Source organism: Leptodactylus fuscus, chromosome 9, assembly GCF_031893055.1.
Source record: "Leptodactylus fuscus isolate aLepFus1 chromosome 9, aLepFus1.hap2, whole genome shotgun sequence".
Lineage (NCBI taxonomy): Eukaryota > Metazoa > Chordata > Amphibia > Anura > Leptodactylidae > Leptodactylus > Leptodactylus fuscus.
In genome coordinates, this window is record NC_134273.1 from 58,505,950 (window position 1) to 58,533,342 (window position 27,393).

The window sequence follows — 27,393 nt, forward strand, 5'->3', positions numbered from 1 at the left end:
TTGCTGAAGCAGTGTATTTAGGAAAAGTCTTACATCCACATTAACAAGCAGTATAGATAGGATCCTTGTGATGGGACAACCCCTTTAAGGACCCATACACTTGCATGGCCATCATTATAGCTCTGTATACTTCAGGATGTATATATACTGCAGTACAGCCATGTGGAATATATATACTACAGTACAGCCATGTGGAATATATATACTACAGTAAAGCCATGTGGAATGACCCTTTACTCCTCTCACCTTGTCTATATGAAAAGTTAAGAACAATTGTATGAACATAATATTTTTTCTTAATACATCTTTTTGGACAAGCTACATTGCATACAAATCTAAGAATAACATAAGATGAAATATTATTATCTGATGTGAGGCAAAATTACACTGTTTGATAAATCTAGGCCACTGACTTAGTGTAATATAAGCGGATTTTATCTAATCCTTTCTTCTTTACCTTAACTATCATTTGTCCACCTTCAATTTCGGACCCTTTATTTTTCCTATTTAGATGTAAAAAACATGGACCGACTGTGGTAGAGGAGACACTTAGACAGGGATTTAAGTCGCACATAGTAGAGGGAAATAATGGTGAAGAATTACTTAAAGGTGAGGTGAGGATTTAAAGTCAGTTTGCTGGACACTTGAGTTATCTACTTGTCTTGAGTCCGGCTATTTTTTGGTTATTTTTATGTTACAGTCATTTTGTTTTTTTTCCTTTCAGTTTTTTATCTTCTTGCCTTCTGAAAGTTTTCTGTCCCCATAGCCAAGTCAGGACATTTATGAGTATTTCAACACCCATAACGTTTTATTTATGTCTATGGAGCCATGTGATGGCCATGATAACCCATTGTCACCCCGTGGCAGGGTTTTCTGGATGGTTTAGGAGGATCATGGGCCAGATGGGGTCCTTTTCTATGGCTGGCCACTCAGATACCGCAGTTAGTATTGATCACCATATTTGAGGCGCTAACCATCCAGGACTGAAGCTCATGAGCCAGCACCATATTTCCCCATGTACAGTGGATTTTGGAAAGAGATTAAAGTGGTTCCTCTACAAACATCTTTATTATTAATGGGATTTTGTAGGATTAGGACATGGAATGAAATAAAGAAATAACCTATATTTACTCATGTTACCCCTCTGCAGCTCCAGTCACCTTGGCAATACTGTAGTTATGAGGGCCATAACTGGATGAAATGCCTGTGGATATTTTGTACAGGTTCTGCTGTAAAGCAAAATACACTGTAGTATAATGGAGGGTGAGATCACTAACCTGACTCATCCTGCAGTTTACTCAGTCTCCAAACGGGTTTCCCTACTGGTCATGTGACATCACTGTGTGTATTATCCCTGCACTGTGACATCACTGTGTGCATTATTCCTGTATTGTGACATCACTGTGTGCATTATCCCTGCACCATGACATCACTCTGTGTATTATCCCTGCACTGTGACATCACTGTGTGCATTATTCCTGAACTGTGACATACTGTGTGCATTATCCCTGTACTGTGACATCACTGTGTGCATTATCCCTGCACAATGACATCACTCTGTGTATTATCCCTGCTCTGTGACATCACTGTGTGCATTATTCCTGAACTGTGACATCACTGTGTGCATTATCCCTGTACTGTGACAGCACCGTGTGCATTATCCCTGCACCATGACATCACTCTGTGCATTATCTCTGTACTGTGACATCACTCTGTGCATTATCCCTGTACTGTGACAGCATTGTGTGCACTTTCTCTGTACTGTGACATCACTGTGTGCATTATCCCTGTACTGTGACAGCACTATGTGCATTATCCCTGCACCATGACATCACTCTGTGTATTATCCCTGTACTGTGACATTACTGTGTGCATTATCCCTGTACTGTGACATCACTATGTGCATTATCTCTGCACCATGACCTTACTCTGTGCACTATTCCTTACTGTAACATCACTGTTTGTATTATCCCTTTATGTACAGAAGAATCAAAATAATTGCATGCTTTTCAAGTCCCATTATAAGTTTTGATTATAGACCCCATGGTCACTTATTATACCCATCAAATAACCCCTAAAGTATAATATTATCTGCTGTAAGAGATTAAATTCCATGTATTTTGATCGTCATTAGACAGCAGACATGAATTTGCTGTGAAATACATGAAGCAGAATGAAAAACACTTTCCATATGAAATATATATTTTCCAAGGTGCTGTAGTGTTACTGAAAATTAGCTCCACTAACTCAATGGAAATAGATCTATTTTCTTTAGTCCTGTGCTAGGAGCAATCTCAACACAGCAATAACATGGTTATCTTAAAAGCAAATTTGTTTTTGGAAGATAAGAGTGATCATCCCTTTAAATAGGAAGCACAACAAGACATCTCTGGAGTCTTTGGGTGGGTAATAGAAGCCTGCTAAGTTTCTCAAGGTCGGAGGTTCATCTTCACAGTGATTAGTGGCTGTAAGACATCGATTGCTGACTGTAAATAAATTATAGTAACTTCTTGCAGCATCCTTAAGAGAAGACAAGGGATGTTAAAGTTCTGGGAAAGATGATTGGAAAAAAGGAGACGATACTGACAGATGTGTCAGCATCATTAGAGAAAGATTTTAGGTTGCTGTAACAAGCTTTCCAAATGGGCAGCTCCTCAAAGTGACAGCATATACTTTACCACCTGTTGGGATGTGGTTGATATTCAGTGATCTAACAACTGCTTCTCTAAACTTCTACTACTTAGTTACAGCAAAATCTTAGCCCTGACATAGAACTACAAAGGTTTCATAGATGCAAAATTCTTGTCCCTTATCCGTGTTATTGGATGGACACAGCCACATTTGAGACGGGCGAGCCAATTTGTTACGAGCCAGATTTGACCCGAATATTCCAAATTGTTCAATTATTAACAAAACAAACTAATGGCGATAAAATACAGAAGGGACACGTGAGTCATTGTGACATTCTAACACCACCGGCTGACAACCTCTAAGCCAATAGGCAGTGGTACATAGACAGTGCTGATGTCATATACACTATATAAAGTGCTGTAAGTAGGGTTGGGATTCCGATCGGCGATCGAGTAAATTTCACGATCCCAATCGGAATTCTGATCCCGATCTTTTCGGGCAGGATCGAGATCGGAGGTTATTTCCCACAATACTTGGCTACTGGCCAATCATTGTGGTAAAAGCTTAGCACCCATAGGAATGAATGGAAGCGGCCGGCTGCTTAACGCCCTGCGTTCCGGTTGCGTCCATTCATTCCTATGGCTTTACCACAGCCTGCCACTCTTCTGCTTCGTCGCTGTTTTACTGTATACTCAGCTGAATATACGGTAAAACAAGGACAAAGCAGAAGAGTGACAGGCTGCAGTAAATCACTGTGTGCTGCGCTGCTATGAGGACAACGAGACAAGTTCACGAGTAGATACTACTGTACATTGACTTGTCTATCTACTAGACAAGTCAGTGTACAGTAGTATCTATCTACTCGCGAACTTCGCTCCACTTACCTGCACAGAAGTGCTGCCGCTGCCCTCTTCTGGTCTGGTCCTCTCTCCTTCACATGCCTTCAGAGCGCCCTGTGCTCCCTGCCTCCCTAGACTAGTATTATAGAGATGCTGGGAGAAGGCGGGGCTTGTGGCTTAGGAGAGTGTGGGTGGGTACTGGGAGGGGAGATGTGAGTGATGCACTCACGTCTCCTCGCTCACACTCTCCTAAGCCACAACAAGCCCCGCCTACTCCCATCATCTCTAACACTAGTCTAGGGAGGTGGCGGCACTCTGAAGGCCTGTGAAGGAGAGACCAAGACCGGACCGGACCAAGAAGAACTGGGAGCGGCAGCAGATCTGTGCAGGTAAGCGGACACCAGGGGGGATTTTTCTTAATCACTACACAGCATGGGGTCCAAAAATTGAAACAATGTTTTGGACTACATGCTGTGTAGTGAATAGGATCATTTTTAAAATCCAGTCTTCTATTATTAAAAAAATCCCATTGACATTGGAATCGGAATTGGGATCGGGATTGGGTTCAAATGGAAAATGATCGGAAATCATATTTTAAAAACGATCCTGAAATTTCAAGATCGGCTCAACCCCAGCTGTAAGCCTAAACATGAGATATTGCAGTAATGATGGATGTAGGGATGGATCTGCAATTCATCTCACCACATCATACAGAGCACTCACTTCTGACAAGCTTACAATTTTCAAGCAGTAGGGTTAGGATAAGGGACAGTATAATCAGATCTAATCAATTCCAGGCTAATTAGTGACAGAAATTAGAAATGAGCGAATATTTAAAAAATTTGATTTGACAGCTTCGACAAATATTCCAACACAATTCGATCCGAATAATATGCGGCAAATCATGTTAAAAAAATATTTCCTGGCTGCAGAGAGCCTGTATAGTGGTGTGGAACACTGTGCCATGAAGTGGTTTTTAGGGATGTCCCACTAGGGGACCTGAACTAACTATGCACTGATCACTGGTTCAGCACTATAGACTGCAATACATGTGTACTGCATTCTATGGAGGAAGTCAGCTTATGCAGTCCAGGTTCACTGGCCAGACCCCAAGCTGCAGAAGATGCATATCTGCAGTCTGGGGGTCTTGCCGCAGGGGGTGCTAAGTAGCGATGAGCCGGTAGTATTGGATCGAATACCTCCCCCTGCATAGTTAATGGTGTAAAAAAAGCACCAGGGAAGGTTGGAGGGTAATCAAATATTTCCCTCCTTTACCTCGTGGTATTCGACTGAGTACACCCATAATTATGCAGGGGAGGTATTCGATCAAATGCTACTATTCGATCGAATACTTCTATTTGATTGAATACTACTCGCTCATCTCTAGTGCTAAGGGTTGACATGTAGCATGGCGGAACGCCTTGAATGCCGCGGTCATGTTTGATCGTGGCATCCAAGGGGTTAAAATCTGCGATTGGAGCTGGGCTCCGACGGGGAGTTATGGAACAGGGTGTTCCACCACACTCTTGCTCACCCACAGCCTGCAACTCCATTCCACCTTCTTTCTCACTCACAGCCTGCGCCCCCAGGTCACCATCTTTGCTCACATACAGCCTGCATGCCCATGTATCCCTCTTGCTAGAATTGCCCTGTGGGGTTTTCACATGCCCTTGTGCTTTGTGCAGAGTGCCCTGCAATTTTTGATGTTTTTACATATTGCTTCGCAGTGAGCACCTGTTCACACTGGGATGTGCAGTCTTAACCATTTTTGTTGTGTATATATATAGACCCTCTTGCTTAAGGTTCTTGTAAGTTTGGCAGCAAAATGAAGACTAACACTTTGTAGAAAATCTCAATTTGCATACGGGGCAGGAATAGGCCTGGAGGACTGATGTATGTATGTAGACTTCTATGAATCTATCTGTCCATACTTTAGTGATATTTGTGGGTCTCTGCTGACAGAATCGCAGAAAGCACATTTGCTGAATCTCTACTTATTAGAGTAGATATATGAAATGTTTAAAGCAGCAGAGCAATGTACCAGAGGCAGGTGCGGGTCCAGGAGGGATAAGGCCACTACCCAAGATGTATATGTATGTATAAAATAAGGCAAAACTGGCAGAACTAAAAAGTTTCAGAAAAGGTTCAGTGTTTTATTCCATGCACCTTTTTTGAAACTTTGGAGTGCTGCCAGTTTGCATTTTTTTTTACCTATTAGAATAGAGACTGGTGCCAATTGAAGTGGGTCAAGTCCTCTAGTGCCAGTTAAACTGGATCAAACCCTGCACCTTGTTATTTAATGTAATATTATAGTACCTGCTTACTGTTCAGTTCATTGTGATTCAGATTGACTATGAGTTTTTTTCCCCTCTTTGTTCTGTGTTTTTAATATAGTACATCTCACCTTCTATTAGTTTTCACCACTCGTACTCGTAAGGATAGTCAAGTACTGTGTTGGGCTATCTTGGTCAATCCCATAGATTTTCAATGGAGTAGCAGTGCATAGGCATGACCACAAATCTGTTGAAATGGGGAATACAGGACTCCACATTTTTGGGATTGGTAGCTAGTGATCAAGAACTTAATATCTATATTATGGATAGGTGACAAGTGTTATTCTTGGGTCAATCAATTTGATTTTATCACCTGCTATAAAAAAATAAAACATAGAACAAGATAGGAAATAGTTAATACCGCACTAAAGAGAACACGTGCCTTGATAACCTCGTCACGTATTTTTGCCGAGATTTTTTTTTAAAGCTTTCGGCTTTTCTGTTGCAGCTGAATTCCCGGTTCTGCTTTATTCAGTTCAAAGCTTCAGATCCTAACTTCACATTGTTCTGTCCTCGTTTGAAGCAGAGGATAGCTATTCTAACAAACTGCTGTTAGATCTGCGTGTTACCTTTCCACCGGGATATGAAATCCATAGCTAGCCGCACTGTGCTTCTCACAAATTCTTTTTCAGCTATTTCTGTACTTCACGGATTCTCGGTCACCACAGATTGTGGGTATATTTACCCAAGTAGAATATACCCTTCTTACATATGACTTTCCTTTGTAGGTCGATTTATTCTAGCATGATTAATTTTTTTTTCTTGCATTTAATACTTTTAGAAAAAAAAAAATAGAGCTACAGAGCACATTGTTAACCTCACTGCCAAGGTTACATCCCGCATAAATATGTTCCGTTGCATCTCTCACTCTGGAGTGTTGGAAGACGCACATAAATTACACCTCAGACTTGATGCAGGCAGCTGCTGTCCTAGACTTTAATGAAATCCATATTAACAGCTTTGTGGACAGAACCTTAAGGAGTCAGGCTATGTCCCTGCAAAGAGGTTAAAGGATCCTAAATGGCTGCCAAAGGCAAAAAAGGAAAAAGAAATATTACAAAGGGTACCGTAATTTTTATGAAACATTTGCATTCTATGAGCTGCCTATAAGATGTACAGCATTCTGTTGTACATAGATAAATCTGAAGAAGCCTAATAAGAGTCAACAGACCTGATACGAGAGTTCAGTTACTGTGCATTTAGTGTCGCTACTAGGGATGAGCCGATCCTGACTTTTCAGGATCGATTTTAAAATCCGATTTCTGATCATTTTTCATTCGAACCCGATCTCGATCCCAATGCAAGTCAAGGGGATTTTTTTATTAATTGGAGAAAGGATTTTAAAAGCTATTCGCTATACAGCATGGAATCTAACAATTGAACGCTTTAATTGTTAGAATCCACGCTGTGTAGTGAATCACTAAGTAGCCAGAGGATTTCTTTTTAATCCTCTGGCTACTTAGTCCCCCCTGGTGTCCACTTACCTGCAGAGATGGCTGCTCCGGTGCCTGGTGTTCTTCTTCGCCTCACTGCCGCTCCATGCTGCTCTTCTCGCCTCGCTGCCCCCTGCCTCCCAGATTAGGAGAGTGTGGGCGGGTTAGGAGAGTGTGGGTGGGTACTGGGAGGGGAGACGTCACATCTCCCGGCCCTGTACCTGTCCACATTCTCCTACCCACAAGCCCCGCCTTCCTAGCTCTTTAAACACTAACCTGGGAGGCGGCGGTAGCGAGGCGAGAAGAGCAGCGTGGAGCGGCAGCGAGGCGAAGAAGAAGGAGAACACCGGGCAGCGGAGCAGCCATCTCTGGAGGTAAGTAGCTACTAGAGATGTTAGTTTAGTCTCCCATTAGAATGAATGGAGGCAGCCGGCGCGCAGGGGGTCCGGCTGCTTCCATTCATTCCTATGGAACTGCAGCGGGGCCTTCACACTGAGTATACACTCCACTCAGAATGAGCGGAGCGTATACTCAGTGTGAAGGCTAAGCAAAGCATTGTGGGAAATAGTACCGATCTTGATCCCACCTAAAAAGATCGTGTTTGGAATTCCGATCGCGATCATGAAATTTTCTCGATCGCCGATCGTTATCCGATCTTTTCCAAACGCGATCGCTCAACCCTAGTTACTACATTCATAGACCCAACACATTTTTCTGGGTCAAATGTAGCTGTGTGAGGGCTTGAGATTTTCAGGATGACTTTTAGTTTTCAGTGGTATCAGTTTGAGATATAAATGGAAATTTTTGATCACATTAGGCCGGGTTCAGACAGGGTATTTTGGACCGGAGTTTGACGTGGAGGCCGCCTTAGGTTCCGGTCTAAAATACGGGTAGCCGTGACTGGATGCTGGTGCAGTGCACTGGAATCCAGTCGTGGCACTCCGATCAGGATTAGGTCCAAATCAATGGGCCTAGTTGGGAGGAGGGAGTGTCTTCCGGTTGATTCGTAAGGTTAATCCGCCTGAATGGCGCCCATTGATTTTAGTTGATTTGAATGGGGGCCATTTTTTTTGAGGCCGAATCCGCCTCAAAATCCTGACCCAAATACCCCATGTGAACTCAGCCATAGTCACTGTTTTTCAGAGCTAAAATGAAAAAATACAGCAATATTTTCTCGGTGTTCATGGTACATGATAAATGCCGTGATAATTTTATTATTTGGGTCATTATGGATATAGTGATACCAAATGTGCATTGTTATTATACTATTTATATGCATGCTATACAATAAGATTTGCTGTTGGGACTGCGGGGCTTTTGTAATTTGGTTAGTCAATTAAGATTCTGTATTCTAAAGAGCTACTGGATATGCTCAATTTGCGCTGAAGCTGGATGTCTTTGAGTATTGTAATGGGTAATGGTTTCAGCAAATTACGGTATAATGTGGAATAATACATCTTGTATAAGAGATGCTTAGGGCTTATCTCACTGCATACACTTATTCCTTATCTAGAGGATAGAAAAAGTGTCTGCTGGGTTTCAGACCACTAGGATCACCAGTGACCAAGAGAATGGAGACATGCAGCTTCTTCTATATGCTCCATGTGACATGCATGTGTGGCCAAGGCTCCATTTAATGCAACCAGGAATGCACACCACCAATCCATTCACATAGAACACGCAGGGAAACTTGCCTAACTTGTGATCGCTGGGATTTCCAATGGTTGGATTCTCAGCGATCAATTACCCAGATGGGGGTAGTTGTCTGTAGTGGAATAACCCCTTTAAAGCTGGGCGTCTCCTTAAGGGCTAGTTCACACGTGGGCAAAGGGGAGTTTTTTGACAGTGGATTTCGCTTCAAAATCAGCCCCTTTACAATGGAGCCCTATGTGAACAGTTAGCTTTTTTTTTCCTCTAGCTTTTTTTTTCTGCTAGCTTTTTTTAAGCTAGCAGAAAAAAGAAGCGACATGACCTTTCTTCAGGCGTTTTCCACGCGGTTTTTTTCCACGCGGTTTTTTGCAAAAAAACGCTAGCGGTTTTTTGCAAAAAAACGCGTGGAAAAAAAGGCTAGCGGTTTTTTCAGCCCATTCACTTTTATGGGAGGGGAAAACAGCCTGGCTTTTTTTGGAAGCGGTTTTTACAAAAAAAAGCTCCAAAAAAAGCTTGGCAAGATAAAAAAAAAGCTTCCTAATTAGGAAGCGTTTTTTTTCAGGACCAAAATAAGCCAGGAGGTTTTTACGTGTGAACTAGCCCTTACACAGATTTAATATTTTCAATATGAACATCGTTTTCTACTAGTTCTAGTCAACTATACACCAACGTTTATAGGATACAATACTCCTTGCATACGAGATGTGATTATATTCTAATAACTCTCTCCTTCCAGAAGGGATCAGCCAAATGCTAAAGCAAAAGGATGGTGGTACTCTGTTTAATAGGCTCTAGGGGAATGAGATGAAGTGCGAATCTCTTAAGCACATAAGCCCTTTTTTTAATGATCTTGATTATTTTATTTTAGGAATTATGAGGAACAATAGCCACAAATAGTGGTACTTGAATCTCATCAGGGAAAACAAGCTGCTTTGAAGAGTAATCCGTTCATAATGCTGTAAATCCGAAATGATGTTACAAACGCCATATGCCGCGCTGTACACAAGAAGTCTGGAAAGAGGCGATGTCTATTGTACTACCTGTAACTGCCATTATGGTCAACAGCAGTGGATTGCGCCATGTATTACGATCTTGTGCATTATTGTGCATACAATGAAAAGAATGTAGGTCAAATATTAGCTAGCAATTCACTGATATACTAGTACTATGGGAACTGAAGGGCTTGTATAAGATTAAAAATCATGGCTGCTTTCTGAGCACCAAACCTGTCCGCAGGAGTCTGGTATTACAGCTCTGCTCCACTGAAGTGAATGTGCGTAGCAGCAATACCGGATGCAATTTGATGACAGGTGTAGCACTATTTTTAGAATATAGCAAAGTTTTTGTAATACAGCAGCTGTGGACCCATTAGAACATTGTCCAAGGCTAGGTTCACATCTACGTTCAGGCTTCCATTCGGGGAATTGAATCCTAATCTGCATAAAATAGTGGTTACCTTAGGAAACCCACAGACCCCATAGACTATAATGGGGTCTGTGTGGTTTCCACTCAATTTCCACCTCAAAAGGGTGAAAAATGTGGAGAGAAAAGAACTTCTTGTGGTGCTTTTCTCTCTGCATTTTTCATGCGGAGAGGAGAACGGAATCCCCCAATGTAGTACAAGCGCTTGTGTGAACCCAGTGTCAGTGATATACTAATATTCACTCTTGTACAGGGATCTGTACTTCACTGCAGGGAATCCCCAAGTTTTTCCTCTAAAAGTACTCCCAAGGGTAGTGAGAGCTGACCCAGTTAGATCAAAAGATGTGAGTGCAAGACATAAGGAGACAGGCAAAGACGTGGTCAAAAGTCAATTGGAGATCAGAAAAGCAGATGTTAGGTCAGTACAGGTGACACTCAGTCAGTCAGATAACCAGGCTGTGGTCAGGGGCAGGTGGCACAGGAGATAAGTCAAATAATCCCACAGAGGTAAACTGGATATATGATAACCAGAACACCTTCACAGGAACTGGCAAGGTAGGAACCACTCATAGGGGAAGGTGCCTTAAGTACTCTAGGAACCACTGTGTTAACTGGGGACATATTTTACCATATATCTTCTGGCCCTATAGAAGTGTGCACCAACTGGAGAAAGGAGACCAGGATGACTGCTAGATAGACAGGTAGAGCACAGTGAGGAGAGAGTAATCCAACAGCCATGATCACTAAAAGAGCCGAAATACTGATGGGTAAGAACTGCTGGCATTATAGCATTTACTAAAACTTTAAATGACTTTAATTTATTCGCATCCTAGGTCAATCCAATAGTACCATGTAAGTGAATTAAAAATTCTCCCAAATCATTGAAATCCCATGCCTCTGAATTCTACTGGTGCACAGTGTTGTTGATGTATGCCTCTACTTGTGAACATGACTCAATGCACCCAATAAGAAGCAGTAAGAGTGTGATAATGGGGGCACTCGTACTGACTGACAGGAGTATGAGGGTAGAGTTCAGTAGTGGGGTAAACACAGGGAAAAAGAAAATGGAGTCATGTAGGCAGATCAGAATATCAAGATGCTCCAGCTCCATCATATCTCAAGTTTGACACACACGTCAAGGTTACAATATTAGAAAGTGAGCCTATTATATTGCCTATTACTCAGTAAGGGTAGGTTCACATTGTGGTGGAGTCTCCGCAGCAGATTCCGTCTAAGGGCCCCTTCACATGGCGTAAGCGCTCGGCTCATTCTGAGCCATACACGCGAGTGCTTCTAAACTCTTCCCATTCACTTCAATGGGAGCGCTCGTAAAGCCGGCTTTATGTGCGCTCCCATTGAAGTGAATGGAAAGTGTTTAGAAGCGCTCACGTGTACGGCTCGGAATGAGCCGAGCGCTTTCGCCGTGTGAAGGGGCCCTAAAATTGGCAGAGAGAAAAATCCTGCACAGAGGACTTTTCTCTTCGCTGTTTTCAGTATAAAACCAATGGAAACCCGACAGACACCCAGAGGAGCCCATTATAGTCTATGGGGCTTGTGGGTTACCATTTTTTTTAGCAGACAGGGTATCTGTCTTTCGGGTCCCCATGTGACTGAGAACGACGAAGAGATAGCATAATACGTATTTCTTTATTTCTTATGAACACAACTGCGACTTGTAACTACACAGTCCTGGTGATCCGCTGAGAGATGGGAGTCTGGCCTCACAAACTGTTGTCGATTGGTTGTTTATGAGAGGGGAAGTTACGCCATGCCAGAAACCCAATTGCCCCAATAGTCATTACAATCTTTTATCATGTGATCACCAAAATCAAGGTAATTCCTTAAAAACCATCTAATCATCTATTTACCCATCTTTGTATGTTAATACATTTTTCTGTTCTTAAGAATGCAAAATACAAATGATATTGAACTGAAGTGAAATAATTGAACACATCTTCTTCTATTTCCAGCTCCTTCTCAGTAAAGTACTTGTTGACCTTCTGAGCAAATGAGAGCCATCTTGATGCCGCAGTTAATTATACCAAGTACCATAACGTAATGGGTCTAGTAACACTTCACTTTCCTCCTATTAACTAGTGGCTCTTAAACAAGATCTGAAAAAGATCTGATATATTATTACTAGAAGAGAGAAGAAAACTTGACTGATTTCGATCCATTCGTTTCAACCTCTTTAACAATTAATATTGGGCTTGGAATTTAGAAATAAGATTGGGAATAAGAAACAAAGAAAACAGAAGCAGAGGAGTTCCTGAGCTCCATCGCAACGGTTGTACATGGTTCCCACCTAATTGGCAATGCGTCATGTGCCTCTAGAAAATATAGAGTACACTACTATTGTATAGATCCAGCTATGGTGGAGAGGTACTGGGGCTCCTTAAGGAGACTACATGTGTATAGAGAATTACTGGCATGGGAAAACATAGCAAATTATCTCTCTTCAAGGGGAAAAAAAGCCGTAGTGCTGCCTATGGATGTATGTATATTTTATATTATTTTCACTAGCCTTTCCTGATGACTGATGTTTTATGTGCCTATAAGGGCGCTGATGCCCCATTTCCATCTCTGAAAGTTGACATATTTAACCAAATTTCTGTCTAAGTGAACATTATTTCCATTTTCCATGCAATTAACACACTAATTTCATTATCCTACTTAAGCCACTTGCCGACTAAAGTACGATTTGATAATTCTGCAATGTGTTGCTCATCTGACAGTGAAAGGGCTAATTTTGATAGCTCATATATTTTAATGGGCTGTTGCCAACCTCTAGTATCATAGCAGCTAATCCTTGTTATCTGTCCAGTCCCCCGTTGCAAAAAAGGCTCTCCAGAATTTAATCCCACCCTGATGGGAAAGACAGCATTTTTAGTGTTCGGCATGAAACATTTTGTTCAGGTCCTGAATCCATCCACGGAGCATACCTAGATAAGCTGTTAATCCTCACTTGGCAGGAACATGCACCCAGGAGACATGAGGATACGTTGCTTGTATTTATTCTCTTACCTGTCTAGGATATTGTATAGGGAGAAGTTATATCCAACACGCAGAGTGTCTTAGGCTTAAACAGTGAATAACACTATCTAAGATATACAAGGATTGGTACAACAGTGCATGTTGTACATTGGATTTGTGCATCCAAAAGATGCTCAGCCTCAGATTACCCAACGTACTTGTGTATTCGCAAATGGGGTGAAGGTTAAAGAGCTATAGGGAGAGTCGAAACTCATGGAAGCTATGGAAAACAGAATTATTGTATACCAAATAAATACTTCTTATATTGGCAAATACTTTAATATTCTGATAATAAGGTCAGGAATCAGATGAAGGGTAAAGAGCTATTGGTAGAGTCAAACAGAATTATTTATAGCAAATAAATACTTTTTATATTGGCATTCTTGAGGGCCGTGTTACATGCAGATATCTCCTTCCTTGCCCTTTCTTCTTGGCTTAACATATTCCAAGATGTGTAGAGTTAGATGGCCAGCTTTGACAAAAAACACGGTTTAGTGATACTCTGTAGGGAGATGTTTAAGCTACATGTATCTATAGTTTTAATCACCTAGTGGCTGTGATGTGTATTGCGGCTTGTCAAGGGTTTTCTGATATGTCACAATATTGTATTGAATTTCTATAATGAGAAATTAGAGGCATTACCTATTTTCAGGAAATATAATAGTGGGCACATCTGAATGCTTGTTGTACCATTTTCAGGCTATGGCATATAGTGTAGCTATAAGGGGTGCAGGGTCTGAGCTCTCGTGATTGAGAACCTCCAAAGCATTTCTTTGTTACACATAAATAGAGATGAGCGAACACTAAAATGTTCGGGGTTCGAAATCCGATTCCAACAGCCGCACACTGTTCGACTGTTCGAACGGGTTTCGAACCCCATTATAGTCTATGGGGGGAAATGCTCGTTTCAGGGGTACACAACATTCGATCAAATTCTACTTACCAAGTCCATGAGTGAGGGTCGGGCTGGATTCTTCGCCCTGCGCAGTGTCCCCGCGTCCTCTTTCGGCTTTGAATTCACTCTGCTAGGCATTGGGCCTGGGCAGAGCCGACTGCGCATGCCCACACTACAAGTGGACATGCGCAGTCGGCTCTGCCCAGGCCCAATGCCTGGCAGAGTGAATGCAGAGCCGGAAGAGGACGCGGGAACGCTGCGCAGGGAGAAGACTTCTAAAGGTAAGAGAAAAACCAGCGTTGGTTGGCAATGTATAGCATTTTGCCAATCAACGCTGGTTCTGCATCGAATCTTAACTTCGAACAGCTAGTAGTGTTCGATCGAGTATGAGTATTTCGAATACCGTAGTATTCGATCGAATACCTACTCGATCGAGTACTACTCGCTCATCTCTACACATAAACATTGCTTAGGGTGTAGTAGGTGCATTGAATTTTATGTATCGCTTATGCTTACCTGCCATATATCTTGATGTCTGATATAGCGTAGAAATATCTTCCTAGATTTCTTTCATCGACAAAAGTGGCTCCTGTAGCTGGTTTAAGAAGCCTAATCCTTAAGTCAGTCACTGTGAAGAAATCCCGGAGGTTTTTGGTGGTGTCCAGTTGACTGTAGAGAGAAGCCATATTATGAAGGCGCGGTCCAGCAAATATTGCAAACCGATCTTTGATTTCAAAGGATATAGTTTTAGCATGTGCTGCATAACCAGTGGAATATTCTTCTGTACATATAATGTCTAGGACAGTATTTGCAGTCAAGTCTTTCACTGATTTAGGTTCCATTCGAAATGCATCCAGGCAATCAGCAGCATAAAATTGGTAGGGTTGCCATGTTACACCATAATCCAGAGATTTTTCTAAGATCATCTTTTCAGGTCTTCCAGACTCAAAGGTAATTGCTATGTTTTGGGTAAGCTCAATGGTTTTGTTCCAAGACAATGTTATATTGACCTGTAGGGGAGTGGGATAGTTCTTCCATGTCACAGACTGCCAAAATGTGCTGGGATTTCTGCCTTCAGCATCAAACATGAGTTCCGGAGGGTGGGCAAGCTCCTTTGTGCTGGCATCACATTCATTGTTGCACATGTATGGATTACCCTGGAATGATAGAAACTTTGTTAAATTCGACAAAAAAAAGTAATCATGGATGATCAAGCGAAATAACCCATAATATTAACACAGAGTGGATACTATCCAATGTGAACTGACCAGGGATCCTAAATTTCATACTAATCTAGCTTTAAATGCAACAGTATGATTACAGATGAGTGAATTTTTCAAATATTTCATTCGGTTGCTTAGAATTATTTGGTTGCTTCGAGTTTTCCTAAACAATTCGATCCAAATTAATTCGAATTGCATTAAAACCAGCTACTTCCTGGCTGCCGAGAGCCTGTATAGTGGTGTAGAACACTGTGCCTTGCAGTAACACACATAGAGAGTTTGCTGTGGTAGTGAAACCATACAGTGAGTCAGTATGACACGAACATGACAGGTGTCGCTCTTAGAACCGCTGCTCTGCTTCAATCCTTCGTATAAATGCCTCACTACCCTTTCCCTAAATTTCTAATACTCTTTGCTTGAACTTTGATTGAGCAAATATCAGTTTTCTACCACTTTCCCTAGCACCTGCTGAGGTCTCTCCCTGCACTTAGTACACTGGAAAATGCCTGAATCCAAGATGGCGGAGGGTATTTATAGGGCTGTGACAACACAGGTCTGGGTAATGATTGGCTGCACACATGGCATTGTGGGTGATCCCCCGTTCCCGTTTAGGAAAAAAATGTGATTCATTACCACGAATTTGGATCGAATTCCACTTAGCTTTGATTCGCTCATCTCTAAGTAATAATGTATAGAATCAAGAATGGACATTATCACCACATATGGTTAGCATTGTATGATTGATACTGTTTTTATTGAAAGATGGGGACTCTCAGCTCTTGGACCCCGACCAATCATAATCTCTAATAGGTCACTATTAGAGATGAGCGAGTAGTATTCGATCGAGTAGGTATTCGATTGAATACTAAGGTATTCGAAATACTCGTACTCGATCGAGTACCACTCGCTATTCGAATGGAAAAGTTCAATGCAGAACCAGCATTGATTGGCCGAATGCTATACAGTCGGCCAATCAACGCTGGTTCTTCTCCTACCTTTAGAAGTCTTCTCCGTGCAGCTTCCCCACGGCGTCTTCCGTCTCTGAATTCACTCTGCCAGGCATCGGGCCTGGGCAGAGCCGACTGCGCATGCCCGCTTGTTATACGGACATGCGCAGTCGGCTCTGCCCAGGCCGATGCCTGGCAGAGTGAATTCAGAGCCGGAAGATGCCGCAGGGACGCTGCACGGAGAAGACTTCTCGGAGGATCCAGCCCGACCCTCACTCGTGGACTTGGTAAGTATAATTTGATCGAACGTTGCCTACCCCTGAAACGTGCATTTCCCCCCCATAGACTATAATAGGGTTCGATATTCGATTTGAGTAGTCGAATATTGAGGGGCTACTCGAAACGAATATCGAATCTCGAACATTTTACTGTTCGCTCATCTCTAGTCACTATGACATATCAAAAGTTTTATGAAACAATAGATATGCTTCTGTTCCTCATATTACACAAACCAAGATAATCTGAGATCTCACAATATCATCATATAATACATATGCTGTAATAGGACATTTGCAGATACTTAAAACAATTATGAATTTGGGTATAAGAGAGGAATTCATATTTGCTGCCTCTTTCTAAATTTGTAACCTTTAGCATATTTACTTATTGCATGTACCCTTGATCACACTGATTGTAACTATTACCTCTTGACTTTTAATATAAAAGATTTACTTGTGTGGAATTTAGTATTTTTTTTTTATATAGAAGAAAACAAGTTAAAATTTTATTTTAAAAAAAAACAATGCATACGTGCAGTTTCTGTTCTGACATTATATAGGTACCCTGCTGGTCTCTGCTTCATGGTCCTTCTCAATACACAGGAAATGCCCTCCTAGCCAATCACTGGCTGCAGCAGTGACCCGCCCTCTGTCACTGATTGGCTGGGTGTCAAGAAGAGCCAGCAAACAGAGACCAGCAGGGTCTCAAAGAAGCATCAGAATCGGAGTGGCAGGGAATTAGTAAGGATTTATTTTTTTAACCCATTCTGAGCCATATATGAAATTGTTTCCCATCAGAAAGTTCCCTTAAACAATTAAGTATGTTGGGAGTCAGTGGTCAGGTGTGCATGTTCTCAGTCCATAAAGGATAAAAAGGCTGAATATCAACTCTGTCGTCACAAATATTTATCCCTTTACAACATAGTGTCTTTTTAACCTATAGGACACTTGGAGGTGCCGCCTCTCCTTTTTCTTTTCTATCCTCAGCATATACTGTAAGTATTAGGAATAACAGCCAAAGCGTTCCTCGTCTTAAAGCAAACTGAAGTTTCAGCAATGTGAGGCTGCCTATATAAAGATCAGTGGCAATTAGTTCTCTCCAGAGGAGGCCGAACAAGCAGATTCTGATCCTGATGCTTTATTTACAAGACGCCTTTATAAATAAATTGTGTTCAAAAAGAACAGAGACAGCATATTGATCCTTACGTGAATCTTCCATTATATTTTTATTAAACAATGACATTTTGTTTTTCCCGTATGTACACACAGCAACAGGAGGGGGTATAGTATTACTTGACTAGTACTGCAAAATGAAGCCTAGCAACACAAAGGCAATTGTATTAATAGTAATAGTAATAGTGAAGGTACTCGGGGTGTACCTTTAGGGGATGCAGAAGTAGCAGTCATTATCGGGGCCCTGGACCCAGGGGGAACCCCAAAGGTCCCTGTGCCACACAAAATATACCATTATTCTACATGGCGTATGATGGGTAGGGGCCTCAATATAGAATTAATACTGGGTGTAGGAACTTCAACTCCAATATGTGTCAGAACTGGAGCTATGGAGGAATTCCAGGGGTTGGCAACCCATCACAAAATGGCGACACCCGTGCACCAACAGGAAAATGTCACCTCAATCATGTTTGACTGAGGTGTCTGGAGTGTTGAGAGTAAGTTCGGATGGAGTTTTTTGGTCAGGATTTTGAGGCCGTAACCACCTCAAAATCCTGACAAAAAAGTTGGCTCCCATTGAAATCAATGGGAGCAGCTCAGGTCTTTTTTCCGAGAGCCGTTTCTTCTGGCTCGCGGAAAAAAGAAGTGACATACTCATTCTTTAGGCGGAGTCACCACGCAATTCGGCCTGAAGATAATCCCTCCTCCAGACTGGGCCCATTCATTGCAGTGCACCGGCTTTCAGTCGCGGCTACCCGGTTTTTGGTCCAGAACCTGAGGCGGCCTCCACTTCAGGTTCCGGACCAAAAAACTCTGTGTGAACTTACCCTCATACCAGCAAAAAGAGTGGGCATTGCCGCTGGGTCTCCACTGTATAATACAGATCTCAGATCTTGAGTTGCCGATTTATTTAAATTACCAACATCCGCCTAACTCAGGAAAGGCATGACTTCTTGATTTTATTAAATGGGGTTTTCCAGGATTGTAATACTTATGATAGCTCATCCATATCAGATCGGTGGAGGGATGACACCTACAATCTGGAACGATTAACTGCTGTGGTCAGTTGAGAACTGAAACGCCTTCACTAAAACCAGGTACAGTGCCACACATTGCATAAGGGTTGTGCTTGGTATTGCAGCTTAGCCTCATTCACTTGAATTGGACTGAGCTTCAAACATGTCATGTAACAGGCCAAAGCAGCCAGTATCAGACCCAACCTGATCATGTCCTCAATATTTAACTCCTAGAAAGCCCCTTTAAGTAATTCTAAACAATACATGGTCCAAATGAGATGAGATAAGTCACATATGTTACTGCAAATTTGGTGTGTACCATCATTTCAATTTTTCTGTTGAACATAGGTTGATAAATTCCTTGCACTTGCCATAGCTAACACATAGGATATTCTACAAGATTTTTTCTTTTAGTGTAGTGTGATAGAAGGCAAATAGCGGATGAAAGGGTTATATGTTTAGATATGTTACTTCACAAAAGGCCAGGATTTTCTGTTGCCGTTGTGGTGACATCCAGCTGTGTGCTTATACACTTAAGCAATATTGTGAGCAGCGCACGGATGAATTATACATTATGCCCTCAAAAGGAATACATCATCTTCCCCTCTGATCACATGATGGTACAAGTCTACTATTGTTCTTTGTTCTTCTTACCCTGCTTTCACGAAATCATGATACAACATGACTGTAAGTTGTGAGCGCAAATCTTCAGAACAGTTACCTCAATGTTCCAGAAAATTCCTGAGAATTGCTTCTCTGCAATAACCTGAAATATATGCAATCTGTCCTGTGGGTATTCTGTGGTGTTCTGCGCAATATTGTCTTTGAAAACTACTTTAGGTTAAGGCTCCACGTGGATTCCTAAATGCAAAAAAAATTCTGCGGGAAAAACCGAGACGGCAACGCATTGCAATTTATCCCGCAGCGGTTTAGACAGAAAGTTTGCAGATATTTCCTCTGCGGACTTTCTATTTCAATTATACGTATGGGGAACTGCCGGCATTTCCGTAGGTATAATTGACATGCTGTGATTTCCAAAACCATGTTGGGTTTTCTACTCCAAACTTGGACTACCCATCTGATAGTAGAGAACATAATTGTGCTGAAGTTAATAGGACAGATTACTTGGCAAGTGTCTGAGTTAAAGAATACACTAGTCTAACCTAACCTAACCTAACCTAACCTAACCTAATCTAATCTTAGGGTCCATTCACACGGAGTAACGTGCCGCGTGACCTGGCACATATACGGCGTGTTAGACTTTGCGCGCCGTAAAAGCTCCCATTGATTTCAATGGGGGCCTGGATCGTATACGCCGCGTTATTTTGCGGCCGTGATTTTGTGGCCGCAAAATCACGGCCGCAAAATAACGCGGCGAATACGATCCAGGCTCCCATTGAAATTAATGGGAGCTTTTATGGCACTCAAAATCTCACATGCCGTATACGCAGTGCCGCACCTCCCATGAGGCGACCTGAAGTGAGCGCTTCAGGCGGCGCTATGGCAGGGCCTCAGGGAGGGCGGCATTTTTTCTTACCTAAGCCAGTCCAGGACAAGCTGTCCTGGACTGGCTTAGCACGGAGCGGTGGATTGGGGAGGCCGCTGGTTCGCTTCGGGCGGCGAGAGGGGCAGGTTCACCCCTGCGTATACGTGCCAGGTCACGCGACACGTTACTCCGTGTGAATGGACCGTAATCTACAGTAGTGAGATTGCAACATTTTGTATATATTTTTATAAAGTTGTATTTGATAAAACACAAAAGCAGAGTAAATAATGCAAAAATATAAAACTTTACTAAAAAGTTTCAAAACCTTTTTTCTGTGTGTTTTTTTTTTTTTTTTTTATGCCAGTATTCTGGAGTGCATGGCTTGATAAATTCTCCATTGTATTTTGATATTTTTTAACGTAATTTTTTGTAGTGTTCCTTAAATTTTTGTAGGTCCTTTGCATTTTGTAAAATATAGAAATGTGTATGGATGGATGTGATGGATTCTCATTGTCTTTGTAGCTTGCTATCACTATGGTTAATAAATCATGGTCCTGAAAGAGGGATCCACCTCTGTTTATCTGAATTCCCTAAGGTTAATGCCCATGGGACATCCCGCAGCAAGGAAGCATTGCGGAAAAACCGCGGCAGCAACACATTATACAAAAAGTTCACAGAGTTTTCCACTGCAGACTTTCTGTTACAATTATAACTATGGGGAAATCGCCGGCATTTCCGTAGGTATAATTGACATGCTGTGTCCGCACCACGGTTTTTACTGCAAAGTGGACATGGGGTTCACTAGAATTCCATCCACTTTGCTATGACTGTAAAACACCGCAATTTTTCCTAGACATATCACGGCGTTTACCCCATGTGGGGTAAACAAGGGTTCCTTGTTTTTCTTAAACAGACAACACCTTTAAAGCTAAGGCCCCATGTAGCGGCTGCAGCAAAAAAAGCACTGCGGGAAAAACCCTGATGCATTGCCGTCGCATTTTTTTCCCGCAGTGCGACGGCAAAGCATCAGGGTTTTTCCCGCAGCAGTTTTCACAAAAAGTCTGCAGAGGTTTCCTGCTTTGATTTCCAAAACCGCGTCAGTGTAGATGGCATTTTCTAGAATACCATGGACTGTAGAATGGCGCTTTTTTTTCTGGCTTTTATGTCAGGTGGGGCCCAGGCCTAATAGAGGTTGTTTAAGCGTTGATATTGATAGACTATCCTTATCACTTAGCTCCCATTTACTTGGGCAGTGGTATCACAACATGGCCACTAGATCTAGCGGCTGCAGCAGCTTATAGTTGAGGGTGTTACATTTCGGAACTTCACCTATCCACTCTTAGACAACCTCTTTAAATTACAGGTTATGTTTGCAGAGCGTCCTTCTTGGATGAAATTCACATGCCTCAACTGTGTTCAAACTTCCTACGAGTTCTCAAGTACGGGAACAGTTTGTGGGTAAGATAAACTGTATTTGTGAAAACCTATTTCCTCGTGTTGATTTCCACCAAACGTACGGTAGACTTATCCATCACAGGACAGCCAGGAAACTCGGAAACAGATGAAATGGTTCTATGAGGTTTCCTTACAAGAAGCTAGAGATGAGTTTTGACATGTCTTGGAAAGAGATTAAAAAACTGTCAGGGTGAAGACACCGGTGAGGTGACAAGAAAGACGAGATTGTCCTTCAGGAACAAAGAGAAAAAAAATAAAATAAGAGAAGGGTTCGCTCTCCTAATTTCATCAGCAAAATGCTTTTATTGAAATCAATACCAAGCAAATTAGAATCTCAGAGCAAATGTGAAGAAAATCAATGAGAGGCAGGTGCTATAGTGAGGAGGGCGAGGACTGTGGGTGGATGGATGTGCTGACAGACGGTAAAAAAGGCATAAAATAAATGCGCACCCTAGGTGTGGTAGGTCACACAGCGCCCTGTTTGAATCATTGCATTACATGGATTACAGCAGTTGTATTCAATATGGTTTGTGCACATCCGTCACTGGCAAGCCTGAATACAGATGGCAAAGGCTTCATTGCACTGGATAGTGGCCTATAGTGAAAAATGAATTCACTCCAAAGTAATAAGCCAACACATACCATTCACCAGCAGCAACACAATTTCCATCCCCAGGTATTGGCAAGCTATCAAGCTATCTATTGTTGTTTCACTCCATGCGACGTTCATCTATACATCTACTTAATCGTATTCGTTCTGCAGTATTCTCAGAAAAACGAATAACTACTTAAGAAACTGCTTCTTTACCATTTTGCAATATATTATTATGGCTGTTATTGTCAGGGTATATTCACATACGGTAGATTTGTTGCAAATTACAGTATTTCAATGGCTGACGGTCTGTTCCATATAGCTGAATGGAGCATTTCTAAACGTGTGCATGGATTTCTGCAAACCCCAATCATATTCATGGAGTGGTAACAGATTTTCAGGTCGTCCATACCATTTGGCCATAGTATGGAGTAAATGCCACTTGTCTATAGAACTTGGCAGAGCATTGGTTACTTGTTAGAATCAAATGATATACAATAAAGGTAAAGGAGATATAGGTCAGGGTATACTACACTAGGCGCGACAATGATCACATCGCACACACAGTAAGGGTAGGGGTGGTCACAACCTTCACTACTACATGATGTGACTGTAAATCATAGGCCTGATGATACAATGACAATTATTACAGACAATCAATGCTTATTTGACAATTACTTGAGCATATTTTTTCCCCACTAGATGTTCTTAAATTCCCCTGGAGCATCAGATATAAAATGTGATAATCCATATCTGACTTTTACCATGCCACACCCAGTGGTGTAACTAAAGTCTTGTGGGCCCCAATGCAACCTTTTGTCCGGGGCCCCCTACCTCATCCCTACAGCAAATTCGTGATAGTGATGGTTATGGGTACTAAGGAGTTCAATCCACCTTAATGTGGTTAGGGTAATCTGTGGGTCTCCTTGGCTTATGGGCCAGATGGAAGTTGCAATCTGAACACTGATGCCAGGGCTTATGGGCCTCCTAAGGTTCCTGGGCCCCGATATGACTGCACCTTCTGTTACGCCTCTGGCCACACCAAATTCTGACCATACCTCACAGAGACTACTCCCGTAGCATTTTTAGGAATCACACAACATTTTGAAGGAATTGGCCAGTCGAAAAAGGCATTATGCATATTGTTCCAAATTGCCCCTATACTATATCCTTATGTGTCTTTGAATTTATATGGAGGCACACTGAGTTTTTTTCCCCAATTATATATGGAATGCATAAAAATATGGTAAGCTTTAAGGCAGGGGTAGAGAACCTCGGCACTCCAGCTGCTGTGAAACTACAACTCCCAACGTGCTCCGTTCACTTCCAAGAACAGCAGAGCAAGTATGCATGCTGGGAGTTGTAGTTTTCCAACAGTTGGAGAACCGAGGTTCTCTACCCCTGCATTACAGGGTACTTTGTTATGGAGCCACTGTTTCTGCAGGACAATATGTTCCTTAAATGTAGAATGGAGTGCCCCTTGGTATATCATGGACCAATCTCAATACTATTGGGTCCATGGACCCTAATCTCATTGATGGTGTAGCTCTAGGAATGCAGAGTTCTTGGCCCTTCTGCCCCTAGTTATATAACTGACAAAGGGTAGATAGAGGACTCGTAAGCAAACCTATAAACCCACTAAGCGTAGCTCCATTTATACTCCGTTTATGACTTACCATGGCCACGACTGTAACGCTGAGATCGTAAGGGACATGTTGGCCTTGTAACCCTATTACAGCGAAAATCCAAAGTTCAACTACTTGAAACAGAACTATATGAAAGAATTCTCAATCTTCCCGTACACCATAGCACACATTTTCAATATTTTACAACCCTATCTACATCCACTAGGGAGGTGCTAACCCCTCAGACAGGTCATAGCTGTGTGTTCCTGCAATAACTAGTCCCATTTTTTGCCTTCCTCTTCTGTCTAATTAAAGTCTGTTTAACTCTTCCCCGCTGCTGGGGTGAAAGGGTTATATATTAATACACACACAAAATCCCTCTCTTCACATACACACAAATTCCTGGCTACAGATTTTAATGAAGTCTGCTCTCCCTGTTAAATATTTCATACACATATTTTATGTCGCTGAATTTTAAAGCAAACAGATAAAATGAAAGAATTCAGCCTTAATGCCACCATTGTGAACTTTCTCTCTTTCTCTCATTTCCAAGGTTTTTTTTTTTTTCATCAATCTTCATCAACAACCTGGGTTAACCCCATCGTGGCCTACGGAATCAGGGATTTTCATCCAAACAACATCATTGGGAGAATGGATTTTTCGGAAATCTTTAGAACTTTGCCGTGATTAGCAAAAAAATAAAAAATCTGCTTTCCAACTTTTTTTTTTGTAGCGCTCAACATGGAACCAGTACGTAAATCTCAATAAAGCATGTGATCCATGCTGTGGAAAGATACCTAAGGCTGTTTACTAAGATTGGGTTTCTAATCTTTGGAAGTCCATGCAAAAATAATGTGATATCTATTAGCTGTGTGTTTTCGTAGGATTCTTCTCCGAAGAAATCAAAAAGATAAAATATTATTTATAACGGCTATTAGATATCTCGGAGAACGTCCTTGGTTATTGGGCAAGGCTGAGGCTATAGCTGTTTCCAATTTTGTCCATGTAAGGGAACAAGTTGGCACTATTTGTCATTCTGGATGGGAGGACTGGATGAAGACACGCTCTTATCAGATTGCTTTGTGGTCATGTAGGCTTCCTGTTAGGCTTGCACAGCATATAGTATGACATTATGACTAATTATAGAGTGGCTGATTCCATTTAATTTTGACTCATGGTTGCTCACCGTATCCTCACTCCCAAACATCTATAGAATATAGAATCTTAGAGCATCATGACAGCGATACTGATCCCTGAAGACTCCGATTCTATGTTTCTATATGATAACGTTACACTAGCACTTGAGAATTTAGAGCTGGGGGAATGGTATTAAAGTCAAGGCGTCAAGGTTCTCATCTGGAAACTGTCAGCTTAAAATAGCTGGAGTCAAATTAAACGGTATGTAACACAGCAACAGTTTTAACATTTGATATGTATGTATCAGCAGGAAAGGCTTCAGTCCTACATCCCTGATAAAAGGGTTGTCCGCTTTGCTAACAAGTGTCAGAAAAGTCATACACTGACATGTAATGGCCTTAGAAACTTTCTGCTTCAGGGCTTATCTCAGTTTGCTCGATCAAGCCCTCTTCCCCCAATGCCCTTGGGTAATGCTGCAAATAATAGCATCCATGGGTTTACAATAGGGTGGCAGCTTCTTCCTCTACAAAAAAAGAAGTAACTGTGTTATCTTGGTTACCCAACAATGTCCTGAATCTGTTCCTGCACTCAGAAAATTTTTCAAGACGCTTTTTGTTACAATGATATATCTTGAGTCAAGACAACTATAAAAAAAAGTCCTTGTCCCCCTTTACTAATATGAAGACATTTTAAGGGATTATATCATTAGAATCCCTTTTGCAACTTTGTTCATGTTGGAATATCCTTAAGAAAGGCTATTCTCCTCTTGTCCTTCTTCTCTGGACCGCCTCTTCGCCAGGTCATCGGCCACATCTTCAGTCAAAAGCGCCGACTGCCCATGTCCATTGATCATTTTCATGTAACCTATTAAACAAGCGCCTGTTCAAGTCCAGGAAATGGCTGAGAGACATGCATAGTCAGCGCTTTTTGCTGAAGATACGACCAACAACCTGATGGAGAGGCAGTATGGAGAAGAAGACAGACACTTTATATACATATAGAAGAAAGAAGAAATTTCTCAGGAATGGTGACGCGGATCAGAAAGACAAAGATAAGAGAAGAATAGCCTTTCTTAAGGCTAATGATAGAATCCCTTTAACAGTATTCTATAGGAGTTGCTTTACCTGTCTCTAGATCAACACTTCAAGATAATACTATATTTTGAAATACAATAAATGACTTATGTTAAGACTTTCCAGACTTAAATTGACGACCCTTCCTTAAGATAGGTCATCCAATGAAGACTTATGGTGGTCCAACACCTAGATCCCCCACGAGTCAGCTGTTTGAAGTGGCAGTGGCATTCTCTAAGCACCAATACCAAGTACAGCCATTGTACAAATGTAGGGCGCTATGCTTGGTAAGTATTCAAGAGGATGTCGCACTCACCTGAACACTGCAGCTTCTATAAGCAACTTATCAGCACGGGGCTTGGGTATCAAACTCTACAATCTTCAATTGTAGTCTGGAAAACCCTTTCAAAGTGAATAGTTTTGGTTAAAGGGGATATTTATTAAGGAAAAAAAATCCTTTGTTTCTAAAATATTACATACTTGGATTTACGAATATACTATTATTCTTAAAGGTACCTTGATCTTCTGCTGTCAGCACCTTCACTTCCTACTTTCAGTGGCCAAACCAGTCCCCAGGGACAATGAAGAGAGAGAGAAGGGGTTGGCTTAGCTATTGAAAAGACCCCGTTATTTGCCATCACAAGTGTGTTGCCATGTTGCTGTGTGTTAAGACCAAATAAGACGTGGAGGTGCCAGGTTCTAGGACTGGTTCTGACAATAGAAGATCAGGGCACCTTTGAGAAATAATCCAATTGGAAAACCTCTTACATAGTAAATTTTGCATCAGTATGTTCTGCGCATTCGTTGCCACAGTTTGTTAAGGTATCAGCAAAAGGAGCCGTTCTCTTGTGCCCTTCGGTTAACTTAGGGGTTAACAATAAGCTTTTACTCTAAACCTCAGCTCCAATGCAACAAGACTTGATACATTGTTTTCCTCCACAATTAAGCGCATATTATTATATCTAAAACCGCATTTACCCAAATGAAATGCTGCTGAATAATTAAACAGACACTGGTCCAAAATACTTTTCTTTCAATTAGCGGTAAATTGATATTGGTGTTGTGTTCTTTTTACAGTTCTGGAATTTACCACCCATTAAGAGGAAATTAGAACTTTAAGTGCATTTAAAAGGTAATAAGGATCATTTAAGC

At 41.7% G+C, this 27,393-nt stretch overlaps 1 protein-coding gene across 6 annotated transcripts in view; it reads right to left on the reverse strand.

Moving 5' to 3' along the window:
• Positions 1–27,393, reverse strand: part of NTNG1 (netrin G1) — a 220,442-nt gene that overhangs the window by 101,246 nt on the left and 91,803 nt on the right. For all 6 annotated transcript variants that reach the window (XM_075287714.1, XM_075287713.1, XM_075287709.1 and 3 more), the window contains exon 3: positions 14,753–15,393. In XM_075287714.1, the coding sequence (XP_075143815.1) occupies positions 14,753–15,393 (641 nt within the window). The remainder of the gene's footprint in view (positions 1–14,752; positions 15,394–27,393) is intronic.